Raw genomic sequence first — 22,904 nt, 5'->3', positions numbered from 1 at the left:
ACTTGACCATTTCTTATCATCCAGGATCAAAAAATGTGAAGCATGATGCTCTCTCCTGCCTATACAGTTCCTCTGCCAAACCCTCGACTTCTGAAATCATTCTCCCTACCCCATGCCTTGCTGCCACTGTGGCTTTGGGAATTGAGAACCTGGTTTACGAGGCGCAACGCTCCCAGCCTGGACCTGAAGGGGGCCCGGCTAACCGGCTGTTTGTCCCTAATCCAGTCCGTCTCGGGTCCTGGAATGGGCTCATTCCTCCAGGCTGACCTGTCATCCAGGGTCCCGTCATACACTAGCCTGCTAGCCTGGTTGCCCACAATGATGCCTGACATCTCTGCCGTCGTCACCGCTTTGTCAGGCACCATTGCCTCTCTGCCGTCGGAGCTTGCCATGGAGTGACGTCTGGCCTCCTGCAGCCACTACCGGTTCCTCATCGTCCCTGGTCTCATATATTCTGATGGTGGTCGACCGGTTCTTCAAGGCTGCCCATTTCATCCCTCTCCCCAAACTACCTTCTGGCAAGGAGATGGCCCAGTTTATGGTGCAGCATGTCTTCTCTAATCCATGGTCTCCAATCAAGGTTCTCGTCTCAGTACTGGAAGGCATTCTGCACCCTTATTGGGTCGTCGGCCAACCTGTCATCCGGATTCCATCCCCAAACTAACAGTCAGTCGGAGTGAGCCAACCAAGACCTGGAGACCACCTTAAGGTGCCTGGTCTCAACCAACCTCACTATCCGGAGGCATCAACTGGTCTGGGTGGAGTTTGCATGGAACACTCTTCCCAGTTCTGCCACAGGACTCTTCCCTTTCGAGTGCATCATGTAATATCAGCCTCCACTCTTTCCTGAACAAGAGCAGGAGGTCAGAATACCCTCGGCCCCAGATGTTTGTCCGCCATTGTTGACGTACCTGGAGAAGAGCCATAGAGGCTGTTGACGTACCTGGAGAAGAGCCATAGAGGCTGTCGACGTACCTGGAGAAGAGCCATAGAGGCTGTTGACGTACCTGGAGAAGAGCCATAGAGGCTGTCGACGTACCTGGAGAAGAGCCATAGAGGCTGTCGACGTACCTGGAGAAGAGCCATAGAGGCTGTTGACGTACCTGGAGAAGAGCCATAGAGGCTGTTGACGTACCTGGAGAAGAAGAGCCATACCTGAGAGCCATAGAGGCTGTCGACGTACCTGGAGAAGAGCCATAGAGGCTGTCGACGTGGAGAAGAGCCATAGAGGCTGTCGACGTACCTGGAGAAGAGCCATAGAGGCTGTCGACGTACCTGGAGAAGAGCCATAGAGGCTGTCGACGTACCTGGAGAAGAGCCATAGAGGCTGTCGACGTACCTGGAGAAGAGCCATAGAGGCTGTCGACGTACCTGGAGAAGAGCCATAGAGGCTGTCGACGTACCTGGAGAAGAGCCATAGAGGCTGTTGACGTACCTGGAGAAGAGCCATAGAGGCTGTCGACGTACCTGGAGAGAGAGGCTGTCGAGCCATAGAGGCTGTCGACGTACCTGGAGAAGAGCCATAGAGGCTGTCGACGTACCTGGAGAAGAGCCATAGAGGCTGTTGACGTACCTGGAGAAGAGCCATAGAGGCTGTCGACGTACCTGGAGAAGAGCCATAGAGGCTGTTGACGTACCTGGAGAAGAGCCATAGAGGCTGTCGACGTACCTGGAGAAGAGCCATAGAGGCTGTCGACGTACCTGGAGAAGAGCCATAGAGGCTGTCGACGTACCTGGAGAAGAGCCATAGAGGCTGTCGACGTACCTGGAGAAGAGCCTGGGCAAATATTCTCAAGACCAACTCCAGGTATCGTCCACAAGCGGACTGTTGCTGGACATCAGTCGCATTGGTCAGAGGGTATGTTACTGCTAGTACATCATCCTTAATCAAATGTTTTTGCTAGTACATCATCCTTATTAAAACAACAATGTTATTGCTAGTACATCATCATATATATTGTACGTCAGCCTTAATACAATAATCAAATCAAATCAAGCGGTATTTGTACAGCACATTTCAGACGTGATGACAAGGTGATTTAAAAGGATAAAATAAAAACAATTAAAATAAACTGAAATATTTACTAAACACATTTAAGAGAATACAAAAACAAAGAATAACAATACAAACTGAACGACTACAAAATACCCAGAGGAAAAGCAAAGGTGTTTTTTAAGATATTTTTTTTAAATGTCCACAGTTGCAGCCCCCCTCAGATTCTCTTGCAGGCTATTCCAGAGGCTGGGGGCATAGAAGCTAAAGGCTGCTTCTCCATCCCTCTTGGTTCTAGGCCACTGCAAGAGGACCTGAGGGAACTACCGGGTACATAACATAAAAGCATGTCTGACATGTAATGGGCTGGACAATCATGGATATATTTAAAAACCAATAGAAGAATCTTCAAATTAATTCTAAAACTCACAGGCAGCCAGTGCAGAGACCTTAAAACCAGTTTAATGTGTGCTCTCTGTCTGGTCATGGTCAGTACCCGTGTTGCAGAATTCTGTATGTTTTGCAGTTGACCAATGTCTTTCTTGGGTAGACCAGACAGGAGTGCTTTACAGTAGTCAAGCCTGCTTGTAATAAAAACATGGATGTGTCTCTCTGTATCAGCCTGAGAGAGAAATGATAGCACCTTGGAAATGTTCCTCAGGTGGTAAAAATATATTTTTGTGACATTCCTAATGTGTGATTGAAATTGAATTAAGAATCTAAAATAATACATAGGTGTTTTATCTTTATTGCCTGTGAATTAAAATGTGCGGCCAGATTCTCTCTGTGATTCGGCTCTAACAATAAGTACCTCGGTCTCGTCTTAATTGAGCTGGAGGAAGTTGTGAGCTATCCAAGTATTTAAATCACTATTACAGTCAAATAATTTCTACGTAGAGGTAAAATCCTCTGGTGTCAAAGAAATTTAAAGTTGTGTATCGTCTGCATAGCAGTGAAAATCAATGCTGTGCTTTCTGATAGCGTTGCCAAGGGGTAACATATAAACTGCGAACAAGAGAAGACCTTTCCTCGAGATCTGCAAGCAAAACTCAAGGAAAGCCGCCGTCTAAAATTCCAAATTTAACATTGGAGGGGGACTTTTTTATAACTATGTCTCTAGAAGATAAGAGTATTGCTTACAAACATGAGTGAGCGGTTAAGAAAACAGGATATATTGCCTGGGCGACTGGGGGAAGTTGAGACCTTAAAAACAGGAATGGATTACAGTAATAAAATGATGGAAGAAATATGAGCAGAAAATAAGATATAGAAAACTACCGTGGACTCCCTAAAAGACACTACAGAGAGCCTACGGTATGATAATAAAACAATGAAAGCTGAATAACTTGATCTAAAGTGCATAAGTATAAAACAATACTATTGCTATAATGGGAATAAAGGTAATGAAAATAAAAACGTAGGGCTTGGATAAAGGATTATAGAATGAGACACCTGCATAGGTTCTGTTGGAGTAGGCCTATACAATTCTAAAATAATTGGTGCCATTACCCTTTTACATTTAAAAAATGTAAACGATTATTATTGTTCCGATACACACCGGCAAATGGAATAGGTATTGTCAACAGGGTTGTTGTCTCTATTAGTGTGTGGTGGGCTGGTTAACACTGGGATATACTGATTAAAGTTAACGGTAGAACTAAGACAATAACTGGCTTTAAGGAAGCACTTCTCTAAGTGAGGTATATTATATATTTCAATATAAGATATTTATTTATGTTTTTTTCCATGTTATTTGGTTAGTTCTCTTAAAAAGCCCCCTCAAAGATGTACAGTACGTTATCATGGGACGGCCCATATTTCCCTCTGGCCTACGTCAATTGGCGGCCAAGGGTTTGCCTTCGGACGCAAAGGTGTGTCATGAGTCAGGGAGATGGTCTGATGGTCTTAGTGACAACCGACCTAGATATGGGGGGAAGTTTTATTGGGTGGGATATTAGGACAATTGGAAGTTTACATGGTTGCAGCTACAGTATGCTTAACAGTGCAAATATTATGGTACAGCTATATGGACAGCTATATGTTATTATATGGAATCATCATGGTGTTTTTTAATGGTAAGTTTACAAACACTGGTTGTGGTAAGTATAATTAAAATGTGGGTATCAAGTATAGAAATAAGTATAGCAAGTTATAATTGAAGATCATGGTGGATATATGGAGGCTGAAAAACCATGACCTAGTGAGATATAGAGGAGTCTTAATCAAGCTAGCAGTCTTGATTAATTCCTATTCTCATTCTTGCTGGCATCAAAAGTAAAAAAACAAAGCAGTTTAGGTAAAAAGAGATTAGACTAATAAAGGAAATAGTGGAAGTTACAACGCAGGTAGATGGACATGGAAACTGTACTATAGAGGCACAAAATAGGAGAGAGGAAAAACCATTGAAATGCTAGCTATTAACCATTGAAATGCTAGCTATTAAAATTTGATCCAAGAAGAACATTAACCTGTTAGTCCACTAGGGGCATTATTTCATTTTTGGATAAAAAGACGTGCCCGTTTTAAGCGCAATATTTTGTCACGAAAAGATGCTCGACTATGCTTGGAATTGATAGTTTTGGAAAGAAGACACTGACGTTTCCAGAACTGCAAAGATTTTCACTGTGAGTGCCGTTGAACAAAAGCTTCAGGCAAAACCAAGATGTTTGAGCGCCCAGGAAATGAACAGGATTTCTGAAGCTACGTTTTCCATGATCGCCTTATATGGCTGTGAATGCGACAGGAATGAACGGACACTTTCTAGCGTTTCCCCAAGGTGTCTGCAGCATTGTGACGTATTTGTAGGCATATCATTGGAAGATTGACCATAAGAGACTACAATTGCCAAGTGTCCCGCACGGTGTCTGCGTGGAAATTGGTGCGCAAAAGTCAGCTACCAGTATTTTTCCATCCGAATCAGAGAAGAATGCAGGCTTCCAGGGACGGCATTTCAATGAAGAGATATATGACAAAACACCTTGAGGATTGATTCAAACAACGTTGTCCATGTTTCAGTCGATATTATGGAGTTATTTCGGAAAAAAGTTTGACGTGTAGGTGACTGAATTTTCGGTTAGTTTCGGTAGCCAAATGCATAGTAACAAAACGGAACGTTGTGTCCTACACAAGAATCTTTCAGGAAAAACTGGACATCTGCTATGTAACTGAGTCTCCTCATTGAAACATCTGAAGTTCTTCAAAGGTAAATTATTTTATTTGATCCCTTTGCTGGTTTTTGTGAATATGTTGCGTGCTAAATGCTAACGCTAAATGCTAAGCTAGCTATCACCACTCTTACACAAATTATTGATTTTCTCTGGTTCTAAAGCATATTTTGAAAATCTGAGACGACGGGATTGTTAAGAAAAGGATAAGCTTGAGAGCAGGCATATTTATTTCATTTCATTTGCGATTTTTAGAAATCGCTAACGTTGCGTTATGGTAATGAGCTTGTGGCTGTAGTAACGCAACCGCATGCGGGATGGGGCGGACTATGAGGTTAAGGGGTTAGATATCCAGGGGATAAAAACAAAACTGTCAATGCAGATGACTCAAGTTCTCTTAAGTCTGCAATCTGGATCCCTGCACAATCTCATTTAAGATGTGTATCACTTTTCTAGCCTCTCTGGACTAAAACCTAATTATGACAAGTGTACCATATTACGTATTGGATCGTAAAAAAATCCAGTGTTTAGACTACCTTGTAGTTTACCAATACAATGGGCATATGGTGAAGTAGATAAACTTGGTATTCACATCTCAAACAGTATAAATGAACTTACCACAATCAATTTCAATAGAAAGTTGAAAGCAAAATAAACAAGATTCTGCAACCATGCAGAGGTAAATACTTGTCTATTTATGGAAAAATCACATTGATGAACTCTTATCACATTTGACTTACTTATTAATGGCACTGCCTACTCCAGATGACTCATGTTTTAAGTCATATGAGCAAAAAATATTTAATTTTATTTGGAATGCAAAGCCAGACAAAATTAAACTATCTATATAATAAATATGCGTTTGGGGGGTTAAAATTATGAAATATTAAAGCTTCACTCATACATAAATCAAATTTAAATCCAAAATGGTTCTCCAGTAGATTATTAAGAAATACTCATCTTTTGCCCTTTATACAGATTACAACTTTCTCTGAGATATGTTCACCAATGGTTACAAAGAAACTATTGACCGGTTAAATAGATCCTAAATCAATGTATAACTGGACCGGAGAGGTGTCGAACTTAAATCCAAGAGTACAAGCACAGAAAACTGTTTGGCATCTGTGTTGGCTCTTGGATAATTGAACACTTTGACTAGGGCTGTCTCAGTACTGTGGTGGGCCCGAAAACCAGATAGGATTTTTTTTTAAATACAGTTGGCACTTAAAAAATAATTTAGCTGTTTGAAAACCCATTTCTCCAGAATTCTTCTTAAGATTAGGAGGTTGGAGATTGGCCGGGAATTGCTAAAGGCTGAAGAATCTAGACACATTTTCTTCAAAAGGGGTTTCACCATAGCAGTTTTTAGTACCTTTTTAGTGCCAGGGAGTCATTAACAAAAGCTTGCACTTCTTCATATATGCAATTAAAACCTTTTTTTCCCAGAAGGTGGTGGGGAAATTCAATGGCCTTGGAGTCAGTCTTTGTCAACATGAATATTAAAATCACCCAACACAATGACTTTATCATAGTTCTCAAGGACAATAGACAATAGTTCAGACAAAACAGTAAAGACATTGGGGCATTGCTTTGGTGGCCTATATAAGGATATGGCCAGCACTGGTGGCTTACATTTAAACAGTATAGCATGATGCTCAAAAGCAAAAGACCCAATGACACCAAACAAAATGTCCTTACAGCTGAGAGCATTAGTAAAAATAGAGTCTGTCCCCCATGATCGAGTATGGAAAGAGTATGAAAAGCTGTATTCTGGAGGGGGGCTTCAATAAGAGTGGCACTACAGTCTGAAGACAGCCATGTTTCAGTGAGAAACATGAAATCAACTTCGCGCTCAGCAATGAGGTCATTCAGTCTCTAAAACAGTTTGATGTTGCTGGGACTGGGGCACTACAAGAACCTGTCTGTCAGTCTCTAAAACAGTTTGATGTAGCTGGGGCCGCAGCACTACCAGACCCTGCCTGTCAGTCTCTAAAACATTTTAATGTTGCTGGGACTGGAGCACTACAAGACCCTGACTGTCAGTCTCAAAAGCAGTTTGATGTTGCTGGGACTGGAGCACTACCAGACCCTGTCTGTCAGTCTCTAAAACAGTTTGATGTTGCTGGGATGGAGCACTACCAGATCCTGTCTGACAGTTTCTAAAACATTTTGATGTAAGTCGCTCTGGATAAGAGTTTCTGTTGAATGACTAAAATGTAAATGTAATATTGTTTGAGTAATGGAATAAAGTAGTATATTTGTTGTTTGTCGTCACTCATTAAGCATCCTAAGTATTTCATATGTTTTTGTGGTCCATTTAAAGGATTTCTGTAGATCATGAGTTACTCTTATTATTTTTCTTATTGCCACCATTAGATTTTTTTCATATGTTAATTTTATAACCTGAGATTTGAGTTTTCAGATTATTTTCTTTTAGCGAAGGGGGCATTGAGTTTTCAATATTTGTCAGGTATATCAGGAGATAATCTGCAAATAAGTTTAGTTCAAATTCATCTTTCATCTTTACCATTCTTTCTGCAAGTGTTTAAATTGCCAGTGCAAACAGAAAAGGGGAGAGAGGACATCCCTGTCTTGTGATCCTTTCAAAAACAATTTAATCAGATAATGTGTTATTAGTGTATATTTTATCAAATATTTTTATTAAATGTATTGTTTCAGCTAGAAAGTTTAAATCTTCCAAAGTCTTAAATAGAAAAGGACATTCAAGAAGGTCAAAAGCCTTTTCGGCATCAACAGCCATTATTGCATAAACTGAAACATGTTCTTGTATTTGTTTGTAAGTTTCTTTTTATTTAACCCTGTTTGATAGATATGTAGCCTGGCAAATCTGGTAAGATTTTTCACAATTATATTGTTTATAAGATTTGTTATTATTTTATTGTCACAATTTATTACATTTACGGGTCTATAATCAGCAGGGGATTCTCCTGAAATGTTATTAACAGATTACTTAAATTGAGAAACTACCCTGCTCATTACCACAAAAAAATAATCTGAGTACTCTGTGTGACTTTGTAATGTGTTACTCACAACACTGCTGCACTATCCTATAACGCTCAAGTAGTGTATTCATAATAACAACCCACTGAAATGGGACATTATATTATCACTGTTTGGTCTAGGAAATCCATTGATGTTGTACTTTATTCACAAACTACTATGTTAATATTGGGAGATTTCCAGTGCACTATAAACAATTCAGATTCTTCCTCTTTATAGTGTATCCTGGAGGGGGAAGAAGGAAAATGAGGATAGGATTTTGAGAGGGATGCTTACTTTCCCGGCTTGGCCTCGGCGTCAGGGTCGGAAGACTCTCGGCTAACCTGCCGTGTCAATCTGCTCTTGAACTCGATGGCCAATCCCGTCTCAACACTCCTCTGGACTGGCAGACGAATTATCTTCTTCTTCCCTTCCTCCTCTGAGAGAGAGAGACAGATGGGGACATGTTAGCCTTGAGAAGTAACATTTAACTATAATGTTACACGGAGAAAGAGACAGATGGGGACGTGTTAGCCTTGAGCGGTAACATCTAACTGCAGTGTAACATATTGATTTGAGGTTCCAGAACGTGTCAAGAGAGATCAGCAACCCTCTCCCTGTAGCATCAAATCTTTCACTTTAGCGTCATCATTATCCGTCTCCCTTCTGATGGCCCTGAATTTGTCTGAACTGTCTGTGGTTCTCCTCCTGACACTTCGCTTCGCCTTTAACTCCCTGTTAAATAGCATCAGATGGTGACAGGTGGTGCAAATGAGGAAATCAAACCCTCAGTTCCACAGCTCATTTAGACCGTTCTGTTCCATTTAACAGTGTGCATTTTAGCCGTGTTGTAAGATTAGAAAAGATTGGATCCAAAAATGTCTATTGTTGGACATCTAACAAATCTCCGTTGGTACCAGCAGTTCTCTGTGGCCTTTTCCGCTGGAGATCTGTTGGCAGATTGGATTGACTGACTAACAGACTGAATACAACTTTTTCCAAGTGATATTTAATTTGTTTTTATTGTGATTTACTCCGTGTTGAGTTGGGATATGTGTTCAGTTGTTGGTGAAACAGGGAATCCTTATCATTTGTATTCCTGTGTGGAACACGTGGTTACTGCATTATGAATTTATGAATGGATATTTACTTTGCTACTGAGGTCATCATTAACAGAACCTAAGGTACGGGACATTTACAAGTAAGCCTTAGGTATTATTACATTTGTGAGATCATTTATGTTGAATTGTCACGTTATGACCTTAGTTCTGTTGTTATGTCTTTGTTTTAGTATGGTCAGGGCGTGAGTTGGGTGGGTTGTCTATGTTCCTTGTTCTATGTTTTGGGATTTCGGTGTTTGGCCTGGTATGGTTCTCAATCAGAGGTAGCTGTCAATCGTTGTCCCTGATTGAGAACCATACTTAGGTAGACTGGTTTCACTTTTGAGTGGTGGGTGATTGTTTCCTGTGTCTGTGTTTGTACCATACGGGACTGTTTCGATTTTAGTTTGTTCATTCACGTTGTTATTTGTATTTTTGTAGTGTTCAGTTTTATATGTTAAAATGGACACTTACCACACTGCACATTGTTCCGACCTCTCTTACTCCTCATCAGAAGAAGAGGACAATCGTTACATGAATATACAGTGCAACCAACATCAAAGAACACAGTTGTTTTGAAGTTCTTTCTTTTACATATTTAAGGGTTTTTATGCAAAGTGTATTTTACAAAACAGACTTAAATAAGAATTTTCAGTGGCAGCTTCATTAAATAGCACCCGCAAAACACCAGTCTCAACGTCAAGAACGAATGTGGCAACCCTTCTAGGCAGAGTGCCTCTGTCCATGTCAGCGTGTGCGCAACTGGTCGAAGGAAGTCAGGAGCAGGAGAGCAGAGATGAGTGAACAGGCACACTTTGTTCAGGCAGAGGAAAACAGCCGGACCCAACTGTGTCACAACACTCTGGCCCAAGCAAAAAAGCAATAGGGCAAAAATTACACAACTAGGTACAAATAACATAACCATGGGTTACAACAATACCTGGCGCAAAACCAGCCTGTAGCATCACACACGTAACGAACGACCACACAGACATGGGAGGAACAGAGGATAATATACACGTATAGAGTAAACAGGTGTGCGGGAAGATCGGTGACGTCGACCACCGAACACCGCCCGAACAAGGAGAAGGACCGACTTCGGCGGAAGTCGTGACAGTCCAATGTTTATGTTCTTTTGCCCATCTTAATCTTTTCTTTTTATTGGCCTGTCTGAGATATGGCTTTTTCTTTGCAACTCTGCCAGAAGGCCAGCGTCCCAGAGTCGCCTCTTCACTGTTGACGTTGAGACTGGTGTTTTGCGGGTACAATTTAATGAAGCTGCCAGTTGAGGACTTATGAGGCATCTGTTTCTCAAACTAGACACTAATGTACTTGTCCTCTTGCTCAGTTGTGCACCGAGGCCTCCCACTCCTCTTTCAATTCTGGTTAGAGACTGTTTGCGCTGTTCTGTGAAGGGAATAGTAAACAGCGTTGCATGTGATATTCAGCTTCTTTGCAAGTTCTAGCACGGAATAGCCTTCACTTATCAGAACAAGAACAGGCTGACGAGTTTCAGAAGAAAGGTCTTTGTTTCTGGTCATTTTGAGCCTGTAATCAAACCCATGAATGCTAGTCTTAACTAGTCTCAACTAGTCTTAAAGACGGCCAGTTTTATTGCTTCTTTAATCAGAAACATTGTTCAGCTGTGCTACCATAATTGCAAAGGGTTTTCTAATGGTCAATTAGCCTTTTAAAATTATAAACTTGGATTAGCTAACACAACGTGCCATTGGAACACAGGAGTGATGGTTGCTGATAATGTGCCTCTGTACGCCGATGTAGATATTCCATAAATAAAGTCAGCCGTTTCCAAGTACAATAATCATTTACAACATTAACAATGTCTACACTGTATTTCTGATCTGTTTTATGTTATTTTAAAGGACAAAAAAATTTGCTTTTCTTTCAAAAACAAGGACATTTCTAAGTGACCCCAAACTTTTAAACGTTAGTGAATATATTTTTTTTACCTTTATTTAACCTGGCAAGTCAGTTAAGAACTTATTCTTATTTACAATGATGGCCTGTGCCGGCCAAACCTGGATGACACTGGGCCAATTGAGCGCTGTCTTATTGGACTCCCAATCATGGCCGGATGTGATACAGCCTGGATTCGATCCAGGGACTGTAGTGATGCCTCTTGCACTGCTGCACCACTCGGGTGCCCTTCTTGCTGTGTCTCTCAGATCATTCACAGGTTTGTGGAAGTTACCTGTGGAGCTGATGTTTAGGCCAAGGTATGCATCTTTTTTTGTGTTCTCTAGTGAAACGGTGTTTAGATGGAATTTGTATTCATGGTCCTGGCAACTGGACCTTTTTTGGAATACCATAATTTTTGTCTTGCTGAGATTTACTCTCAGGGCCCAGGTCTGACCGTCTCTGTGCAGAAGATCTAAATGCTGCTGCCCATCTTGGTTTGAACAGAAGCAACAGATCATCAGCAAACAGTAAACATTTAACTTCAGATTCTAGTAGCGGGAGGCCGGATGCTCCAGACTGTTCTAGTGTCCTCGCCAATCCACTGTTATATATGTTGAAGAGAGTGGGGCTTAAACTGCATCCCTGTCTCACCCCACAGCCCTGTGGAAAGAAATTTGTGTTTTTTGCCAATTGTAAATGCACACTTGTTGTTTGGGTACATGGATTTTAGAAAGTCGTATGTTTTTCCCCCATCACCACTTTCCATCAATTTGTATAGCAGAACCTCATGCCAAATTGAGTCAAAAGCATAAGAGACTTTGTCAATTAGAGTGCGAAGGGTGAATATTTATTTTACCTCTATTTAGCTAGGCAAGTCAGTTAAGAACACATTCTTATTTTCAATGACAGCCTAGGAACAGTGGGTTTACTGCCCTGTTCAGGGGCAGTACGACAGATGTTTACCTTGTCAGCTCAGGGATTCAATCTTGCAACCTTTCGGTTACTAGTCCAACGCTCTAACCACTAGACTAACTGCCACCCCTGTGATCTGTTGTATGGTAATTTGGTAAAAAGCACATTTGACATTTGCTCAGTCCATTGTTTTCACTGAGGAACTATACAAGTCTGCTGTTAATGATAATGCAGAAGATTTTCCCAAGGTTGCTGTTGACGCATATCCCATGGTAGTTATTGGGGTCAACTCTGTCTCCACTTTTGTGGATTGGGGTGATCAGACCTTGGTTCGAAATATTGATGAAGATGCCATAGCTAAGGATGATGTTAAAGAGTTTAAGTATAGCCAATTGGAATTTGTGGTCTGTATATTTTATGAATTCATGTAGGATACCATCAACCCCACATACCTTTTTGACTTGGAGGGTTAGTATTTTGTCCTGTAGTTCATTCAATGTGATTGGAGAATCCAGTGGTTTCTGGTAGTCTTTAATAGCTGATTCTAAGATTTGTAATTGATCAGGTATTTGTTCTTGCTGTTTTGCTCTTTGTTATATAGTGAAAAAGATTGGAAAAGTGGTTTATAATCTCTGTTTTGGATAGATACAGTTGAAGTCGGAAGTTTACGTATACCTTTGCGAAATACATTTAAACTCAGTTTTCTTTTACAATTCCTGACATTTAATTCTAGTAAAAATGCCCTGCCTTAGGTCAGTTAGGATTACCACTTTATTTTAAGAATGTGAAATGTCATAACAGTAGAGAGAATGATTTATTTCAGCTTTTATTTCCTTCATCACATTCACAGAGGGTCAGAAGTTTACAGACACTCAATTTGTATTTGGTTGCATTGCCTTTAAATTGTTTAACTTGGGTCAAATGTTTTGGGTAGCCTTCAACAAGCTTCCCACAATAAGTTGGGTCAATTTTGGCCCATTCCTCCTGACAGAGCTGGTGTAACTGAGTCGGTTTTTGAGGCCTCCTTGCTCACAGACGCTTTTTCAGTTCTGCCCACAAATTTTCTATGGGATTGAGGTCAGGCCACTCCAATACCTTGACTTTGTTGTCTAAGCCATTTTGGCAAAACTTTGGGAGTATTCTTGGGGTCATTGTCCATTTGGAAGACCCATTTACGACCAAGCTTTAACTTCCTGACTGATGTCTTGATGTTGCTTCAAAATATCCACATTTCCATCCTCATGGTGCCATATATTTGTGAAGTGCAGTCCCTCCTGCAGCAAAGCACCCCCACAACATGATGCTGCCACCCCCGTGTTTCAGGGTTGGGATGGTGTTCTTTGGCTTGCAAGCTTCCCCCTTTGTCATCCAAACATAACAATGGTCATTATGTCCAAACAGTTCTATTTTTGTTTCATCAGACCAGAGGACATTTTTCCAAAAAGTATGATCTTTGTCCCCATGTGCAGTTGCAAACCATAGTCTGTTTTTTAATGGCTGTTTTGGAACAGCCATTAAAACTTCCTTGCTGAGCGGCCTTTCAGGTTATGTCGATATAGGACTTGTTTTACTGTGGAAATAGATACTTTTGCACCTGTTTCCTACAGCATCTCCACAAGGTCCTTTGCTGTTGTTCTGGGAGAGAACACGTCTCCTTCCTGATCGGTATGACGTCTGTGTGGTCCCATGGTGTTAATACTTGCCTACTATTGTTTGTACAGATGAATGTATTACCTTCAGGCATTTGGAAATTTCTCCCAAGGATGAACCAGACTTGTGGAAGACGACACATTTTTTTCTGATGTTTTGGCTGATTTCTTTAGATTTTCTCATGATGTCAAGCAAAGTGGCACTGAGTTTGAAGGTAGGCCTTGAAATACATCCACAGGTACACCTCCAATTGACACAAATGATGTCAATTAGCCTATCAGAAGCTTCTAAAGCCATGACATCCTTTTCTGGAATTTTCAAAGTTGTTTAATGGCAAAGTCAACTTAGTGTATGTACATTTCTGACCCACTGGAATTGTGATACAGTGAATTATAAGTGAAATAATCTGTCTGTAAACTATTTTTGGAAAAACAAAGTAGATGTCCTAACCGACTTCCCAAAACTAGTTTGTTAAACAATAAATTTGTGGAGTGTTTGAATAGCGAGTTTTAACAACTCCAACCTAAGTGTATGTAAACTTTAGACTTCAACTGTATAACTGTACTATTTGTGTTGTTTGTTTAGTATTTTCCCAGAAGTGGTTAGATTCTATTCTTCAATTACTGCTGATTTCTGACGTGTTGTTTTTTTCCCTAATGTATTTCTGTTTTAGTGATTCACCATAGTGAAGGAATAGACTTTTTCTGTGTCTCTATGGTCTTTCTTAGGTTTTTGCATTCTTCATCAAACCATTTGCAATTGTTGCTAATTTTCTTAGGCGGAATGCTTGAAAAGTTTAGATTTAATATGGAAGCTGAGAGGTCAAATATAGTTTTCAGGCTTTCTACTGCCAAGTACACACCACTATTACAGTGACATATTTTGTCCAGGAAGTTGTCTAAAAGGTTTGAATTCGTTATTGCCTAATTGATTTTTGCATTTCCTTCCATCTATACAATTTCTTAATATTGTGCAATTGCTTTGGCTTTGTTGCCTCATGATTAAATAAAATAAATAAATACAAAATTTGAGTATTTCTCTGTTCAGGTTCTGATAGTGGTGTTAGTGGACTGTGAACGCTCTGAGACACTCTGGGTTGAGTTCACTGATAAAGTAATCTACACTACTACTGCCAAGAGATGAGCTGTAGGTGTACCCACCATAAGAGTCTCCTCGAAGCATTGACTATGTACAGACCCAACGTAAGACAGAGCTGCAGGAATTGTGACCCATTTTTGTTGGTAGTATGGGAGAATTATGTACATATATGGAGGAACATAATACTGTAACAGCCTGCACTGAAAGTAAAGGGGCTGAATAATTTTGCACGCACAATCTTTCAGTTTTTGATTTGTTAAAAAAGTTTGAAATATCCAATAATTGTCATTCCACTTCCTGATTGTGTCCCACTTGTTGTTGATTCTTCACAAAAAAATACAGTTTTATATCTTTATGTTTAAAGCCTGAAATGTGGGAAAAGGTCGCAAAGTTCAAGGGGGCCGAATACTTTCGCAAGGCACTGTAGGACTGTTTAAATTTACTAGGCCTAGGGAAGCTCTGGAAACGAATCCTGAGACAGGTTGATTGACAGAACTTGCAGAATATTAGATTAAAGGTTTTTGTTTCTTTTGTTTTGCAATGTCATTGTAATTGGAGTGATACATTGGAATGATATAAGTAATTGAATAAAAGGTATAGTCTTCACCCAAGGATGAAGAAGAAAGAGACCAATATGGGCGTAGAATGAAATGGATGGACGTTTTCCTCAGGTTTAATTACATTTCAAATAGTGGTAATTTATTGCAAATATGCAGTTATTATAATTTAGTTTACTATTTCTCTTGTTTGGTCAATTTATTTTTGTTTTGAGGAAAATAAGTGTGTATATTGTTCCTGAGGAGGGACTGATATAAATTGACGAAAAATTATTTGACAATGTTTAAGTATGTATCAAACTATGGAAGGAAATTAGGAGTAGTGACTTATGTGTTATGGGTTAGAAAAACTGTAACTACATTGGGGGCTCATACATGAAGGTTATGGTAGCGGAGGGGTGTTATTTCTAGAAACAATGTATATTAATAGGCAAGATAATTCACAGAAAAGGAAGGACAGTTGGTCTTGTAAAAATATAGGGATATAAAATATAGGGACAATTCTAAAAGTAAATAGAACATTACACATACCTAGATTATGGTAAAAGTAATAAGTAGTGGCATTTTGAACACTAGAGCAAAAGTTTAAGAAGCGTAGGACTTAGTTTTGTTAGGATTGTATATTCTTCCAACTGGAAGATACTTGACTGATTACATGTTATTCTTACAGCAGTTGCTGTAGGGACCATAATTTAGCTATCATTATGAATATTTTTGACACCTGACACATCAGAACCAAAGGGATTCTTTAATGAGATTTGGAACTTTTTGACAAACTCTAAAGACAAGAATATTGCAACGATGACAGATATAGATGTATCAGACTCAGAACCTTTCAAGGACACCACACAGGAAGAAGAGGTGAAAAACGAATGGTACAAATGGGCTAAGTATACGGAAAACAAACACAGAATGGACAATTGTATATTGTGTAGTAAATCACCTTTGTCGGATCTCATAATAGTTCCTGAACCAGCATCATTTAAAAACTGTGCAAATTGGAAAAATGATCATTGTACCAAGACAAAGTATTTTATTCCCTTGTGTGACATGTGTGACATGTAGGATTGCTCGAGGGAGCACTAGAGGTAGAACCATATTAAATGAGACTGGGTTGGGAGACAAGGATTGTGCTGCCTGTGACATTAGAACTGAATTAAATGGACCTCAATTAGATGGAAGTACTGTGGTTAAAGGAAAATATGAATGTTTTTACAGCCATAACACCGAAGGAATTGAAGTAGGAAACACCACTGTAGAATGTGATACTATTTGGGTACTAGAGACTGCAGGGGTTCGTAGAAATAAAGATAAATGGTTGATAGCGAATAGATAAGGGTTGTGTGGTACAATAACTCAGGTTGCGCCATCTCTTATTGTCACGACTTCTGCCGAAGTCGTTGCCTCTCCTTGTTCGGGCGGTGCTCGGCGTTCGACGTCACCGGTCTTCTAGCCATCATTGATCCTTTTTTCATTTTCCATTGGTTTTGTCTTGTCTTCCCACACACCTGTTTTCAATCTCATTCATTACCTGTTGTGTATTTAACCCTCTGTTTCCCCTCATGTCTTTGTCAGAGATTGATTTGTTGTCAGTGTAGTGTGATTGTTTGTATAGGTGCACGGCGGGTCTTCGTACCCATGTTTTGTTTGTTTGTACATTTATTGTTATGGAGCATACTCGTGGAACTTTATTAAAAGACTCCATATTTACACTCCATTTGACTCTCCTGCGCCTAACTTCCCTGCCACCTATTACACCTATGCGTAACAGAATCTCTGACCAATATATATGAAGTCAGCAGGAGAAGACACTATACCCATGGACCTGGAGGAACGCGTTCAGGAACAAGCGAGGGAGCTTGACTGTATCAGCTCCGTCATGGAGCACATTGTCCAGAAAATGGATGGCTGGGAGAGACAGGGAGTTTCTCCAGCGCCACCACCACCACCACCACCACAACCGGAATCTCCCGTGAACGTTTTTTCCTCTCCGGAATCGAGGATCCATTTATCCCTACCCACGGGATACAACGGAGATACTGCCGGCTGCCAGGGTTTCCTCCTTAAACTGAACTTATATCTAGCCACGGCCTCCCCAGTACCATCTGACCGTGAGAAGAGTTACGCCCTCGTCTCATGCCTCACCGGGAAAGCCCTGGAATGGGCCAGCGCTGTGTGTAGAAGGGAGGATGCGGCGTTGGACCATTTTGAGGAGTTCACCCGCCAATTCCGGATAGTATTCAATCACCCACCTGAAGGCAAAGCAGCGGGTGAGCTCCTCTATCATCTGAGGCAGGAGACGAGGAGTGCACAGGATTTTGCTTTGGAATTTAGGACCTTGGCTGCCGGCGCTGGATGGAGCGACAGGGCCCTGATCGACCATTACCGTTGTAGTCTACGCGAGGACGTCCGTCGGGAGCTGGCCTGTAGAGACACCACCCTCACCTTCGACCAGCTGGTGGACATGTCCATCAAGCTGGACAACATGCTGGCTACTCGTGGACGTCTAGATCGGGGTCTGGTTGTTCCATCCTCCCGCACCCTCTCTCCCGAACCTATGGAATTGGGAGGGATGGTGCGCAGGGAGACCGGAGGGGGTTCCCGCTCGAGCACCATTCATGGTCGCAGAGGGCACACTGCTGGTCGGTGCCGGGTTGGTTCCTCTGGGAATAGAGAGGGCAGGCAGGGCATTCTGGCGTCACCCCAGGTGAGTAGGCACCATTCTCATCCAGAGCCCTCTGCTGCACTAATGTTTGTCTCTGTCTCTTTTCCTGATTTTTCACTGCATTCCCAGTATAAGGCACTAGTTGATTCAGGTGCGGCTGGGAATTTCATTAATAAAAGTCTAGCGCATAGTTTAGGGATCCCTATTGTTCCTGTGGATATGCCTATCCCTATTCATGCCTTAGATAGTCGACCATTAGGGTCAGGGTTTATCAGGGAGGTTACAGCACCTTTGTGTATGATAACGCAGGAGGGTCACAAGGAGAAGATTAGTCTTTTCCTTATTGATTCTCCTGCGTATTCTGTGGTGCTAGGCCTACCCTGGTTAGTTTGTCATAACCCCACTGTTTCTTGGCCACAGAGGGCTCTCACGTGGGTGTTCGCGAGAATGCTCAGGTAGGTGTTTAGGGGTTTCCGTTGGTGCTACTACGGTGGAAAGTCCAGACCAGGTCTCCACCGTGCTCATTCCCCCCGAATATGCCGATTTGGCTCTCGCCTTCTGTAAAAAGAAGGCGACTCAATTACCACCCCATCGATGGGGGGATTGTGCGATAGATCTCCTGGTAGACGCTGCATATCCCAAGAGTCACGTGTATCCCCTGTCGCAAGCGGAGACGGAGGCTATGGAGACATATGTCTCTGAATCCCTGCATCAGGGGTTCATTCAGCCATCCATTTCACCCATCTCCTCGAGTTTATTTTTTGTGAAGAAAAAGGATGTCGGTTTACGCCCGGGCATTGATTATCGAGGTCTTTATAAAATCAGTGAAATATAGCTACCCGCTACCTCTGATCAATACGGTTATTGAGTTAATGCACGGGGCACGTTTTTTCACAAAATTGGATCTCAGGAGTGCGTACAATCTGGTGCGTAGTAAGAAGGGTGATGAGTGGAAGACGGCATTTAGCACTACCTCAGGTCATTATGAGTACCTGGTCATGCCATATGGGTTGATGAATGCTCCATCAGTTTTCCAATCATTTGTAGATGAGATCTTCAGGGACCTGCACGGGCAGGGTGTAGTGGTGTATATCGATGATATTCTGATATACTCTGCTACACACGCCGAGCATGTGTCCCTGGTGCGCAGGGTGCTTGGTCGCCTGTTGGAGCATGATCTATATGTCAAGGCTGAGAAATGCTTGTTTTTCCAACAATCCATCTCCTTCCTAGGGCATCGGAGTTCCACTTCAGGAGTGGAGATGGAGAGCGACCGTATTACAGCTGTGCGTAATTGGCCGACTCCAACCACGGTAAAGGAGTTGCAGCGTTTTTTGGGGTTTTCCAATTACTACCGGAGGTTTATCCGGGGTTTTGGTCAGGTGGCAGCTCCCATTACCTCACTGCTAAAGGGGGGCCCCGTGCGCTTGCAATGGTCGGCTGAGGCGAACAGGGCTTTTGAGCACCTGAAGACTCTGTTTACCTCGGTGCCTGTGCTGGCTCATCCGGATCCCTCTTTGCCATTCATAGTGGAGGTGGATGCATCCGAAGCTGGGATAGGAGCAGTGCTCTCTCAGCGTTCGGGTACGCCACTGAAGCTTCGCCCCTGTGCTTTCTTTTCGAAGAAGCTCAGCCCAGCGGAGCGAAACTATGATGTGGGGAACCGAGAGCTGTTAGCTGTCGTAGAAGCCTTGAAGGTGTGGAGGCATTGGCTTGAGGGGGCTAAACACCCTTTTCTCATCTGGACTGACCACCGCAATCTGGAGAACATCCGGCAGGCAAAGAGATTGAATCCTCGCCAGGCAAGGTGGGCCATGTTTTTCACTCGTTTTGTGTTTACTCTTTCTTACAGACCAGGCTCCCAGAACGTTAAGGCAGACGCATTGTCTCGGCTGTATGACACAGAGGAGCGGACCATGGATCCCACTCCCATACTCCCAGCTTCGTGTCTGGTGGCGCCGGTAGTGTGGGAGCTGGACGCTGACATTGAGCGGGCGTCACGTGCAGAGCCTTCTCCCCCTGAGTGTCCAGCTGGTCATCTGTACGTTCCGTCTGCTGTCCGCGACCGATTGATATATTGGGCTCACACGTCACCCTCCTCTGGTCATCCTGGGATAGGTCGGACGATGCGCTGTCTTGAAGGAAGGTACTGGTGGCCCACTTTAGCTAAGGATGTGAGGATTTATGTTTCTTCCTGTTCGGTGTGCGCCCAGTGCAAGGCTCCTAGACACCTGCCCAGAGGTAAGCTACAACCTCTACCCATTCCTCAACGGCCATGGTCGCACCTGTCGGTGGATTTTTTGACTGATCTTCCACCTTCACAGGGTTACACCACGATCCTGGTCGTTGTGGATCGGTTTTCAAAGTCCTGTTGTCTCCTCCCTTTGCCCGGTCTCCCTACGGCCTTACAAACTGCAGAGGCCCTGTTTACACACGTTTTCCGGCACTATGGGGTGCCTGAGGATATAGTGTCTGATCGGGGTCCCCAGTTCACATCAAGGGTCTGGAAGGCGTTCATGGAGCATCTGGGGATCTCGGTTAGTCTTACCTCAGGTTTTCACCCCGAGAGTAATGGGCAGGTGGAGAGAGTTAACCAGGATGTGGGTAGGTTTCTGCGGTCTTATTGCCAGGATCGGCCAGGGGAGTGGGCGAAGTTCGTGCCCTGGGCAGAGATGGCTCAGAACTTGCTACGTCACTCCTCCACTAACCTTACTCCCTTTCAATGTGTATTAGGGTATCAGCCGGTTCTGGCTCCTTGGCATCAGAGCCAGACCGAGGCCCCTGCGGTGGACAATTGGTTTCGGCACGCTGAGGAAACCTGGGAGGCAGCCCACGTCCACCTTCAGCGTGCCATAAGGAGCCAGAAAATTGGCGCAGACCGTCGCCGCAGTGAGGCCCCAGTGTTCGCACCAGGGGACAGGGTCTGGCTCTCGACCCGAAACCTGCCCCTTCGCCTGCTCTGCCGGAAGCTGGGTCCACGGTTTGTGGGGCCGTTTAAAGTCCTGAGGAGAGTGAACAAGGTATGTTATAGGTTACAACTATCCACTCATTACCGTATTAACCCCTCGTTCCATGTGTCTCTCCTCAGGCCGATGGTGGCTGGCCCGCTCCAGGAGGCTGAAGTGCGTGATGTTCCTCCGCCTCCTCTAGACATCGAGGGGGTTCCGGCGTACTCTGTTCGATCCATTTTGGATTCGAGACGTCGGGCGAGGGGCCTTCAGTACCTCGTGGACTGGGCGGGGTACGTGCCGGAGGAGAGATGCTGGGTTCCGGTGGAGGACGTGTTAGATCCTTCCATGTTATCAGAATTCCACCGTCTCCATCCGGATCGCCCTGCACCTCGCCCTCCGGGTCGTCCCCAAGGCCGGTGTCAGGGGGTACTGTCACAACTTCTGCCGAAGTCGTTGCCTCTCCTTGTTCGGGCGGTGCTCGGCGTTCGACGTCACCGGTCTTCTAGCCATCATTGATCCTTTTTTCATTTTCCATTGGTTTTGTCTTGTCTTCCCACACACCTGTTTTCAATCCCATTCATTACCTGTTGTGTATTTAACCCTCTGTTTCCCCTCATGTCTTTGTCAGAGATTGATTTGTTGTCAGTGTAGTGTGATTGTTTGTATAGGTGCGCGTCGGGTCCTCGTACCCATGTTGTTTGTTTGTACATTTATTGTTATGGAGCATACTCTTGGAACTTTATTGAAAGACTCCATATTTACACTCTATTTGACTCTCCTGTGACTAACTTCCCTGCCACCTATTACACCTATGCGTGACACTTATTATGCTAAAAAATCAGGACAGAGGTATTGCGGATAGTTTCTGGATGTGTGGAAAAAGCAAACTGTTGAATGTACTGCCAGATGGATTGGACTGGTCTTTGTACCTTAGTTAGAGCAATTCAACAGGTCACCATTATTAAATCACCCCATGATGACTATGTTAACACTAGAGTTAAGAGGGCGTATGAGAAAGACCCTGAGGTATACCTTGATGCAATTGGACAGCCTAGAGGGGTACCTCGGGAGTTCAAGGCAAGAGATGAAGTTAAATCTGGATTTGAATCTATATTTTTGTGGATAACACCAAATAAGAACTTAGAGTGGATTACATATACTATAACCAACAGAGATTGATTAACTATACTGACTCGGCTCTAATGGCGTTGGGGGAACAGGTACAGGCTACCAGTAAAATGTCTTGGCAAAATAGACAGGTTCTCAATTGGCTTTTGGCAGAGAAGGGTGGAGTTTGTTATGTTCGGGGATGATTGTTGCACCTTTATTCCCAATAACACTGCGCCTAATGGATCCTTTGCAATCGCTATGGCTAAACTTAAAGGTTTACGAGCAGAGGTTAAGGCAAATGCTGGGGTTGACTCTCATGTTTGGGATTGGTTGGACTTAGCATTGGGAAAATGGGGAGCTATGTTTGCTAAGATGGCCATTATGCTGGGCGGGGGGTTATTGGCTCTGGGTATTTTATTTTGTTGTGTTTTACCTTGGGTGAAATCACTTGTAATCCAGACAACGGTTAAACAGATGTTTGTAAGTAGAGCTGACCCTCCGGTGATAGTTAATCCTGTGCCGGGTAGCCCAGGCCACTATACTGATGAAAATGGACAGTTATGCAATGCGGTTGGAGAACCCCTTGACTGCCCCATGGTAATCCAAACTGCCTGTATGGAAGGGTCCCTGGAAGTGGTTACGCTTGCCATGGTTTTCGTATGGATGGTTTACCTGTATATGCTGTCATTCCAAATTCATATGAAAGTCTACCGATATCCACAAAAAGGGTAATTTCCGAAGTAAGTACAAGAGGTGCTATGTAAGGTTTTAATATATCTACTTT

At 42.8% G+C, this 22,904-nt stretch overlaps 1 protein-coding gene across 1 annotated transcript in view; it reads right to left on the bottom strand.

Moving 5' to 3' along the window:
* rims2b (regulating synaptic membrane exocytosis 2b) overlaps nucleotides 1-22,904 on the bottom strand; it is a 217,864-nt gene that overhangs the window by 6,027 nt on the left and 188,933 nt on the right. Inside the window, exon 23 of the mRNA XM_052471751.1 lies at nucleotides 8,455-8,596. Within this exon, the coding sequence (XP_052327711.1) occupies nucleotides 8,455-8,596 (142 nt within the window). The remainder of the gene's footprint in view (nucleotides 1-8,454; nucleotides 8,597-22,904) is intronic.

The sequence above is a fragment of the Oncorhynchus keta genome, chromosome 19 (assembly GCF_023373465.1).
Source record: "Oncorhynchus keta strain PuntledgeMale-10-30-2019 chromosome 19, Oket_V2, whole genome shotgun sequence".
In the NCBI taxonomy this organism is placed as follows: Eukaryota; Metazoa; Chordata; class Actinopteri; order Salmoniformes; family Salmonidae; genus Oncorhynchus; species Oncorhynchus keta.
The sequence above is the reverse complement of the archived record's forward strand: the minus strand, read 5'-3'. Positions and strand labels throughout refer to the sequence as shown.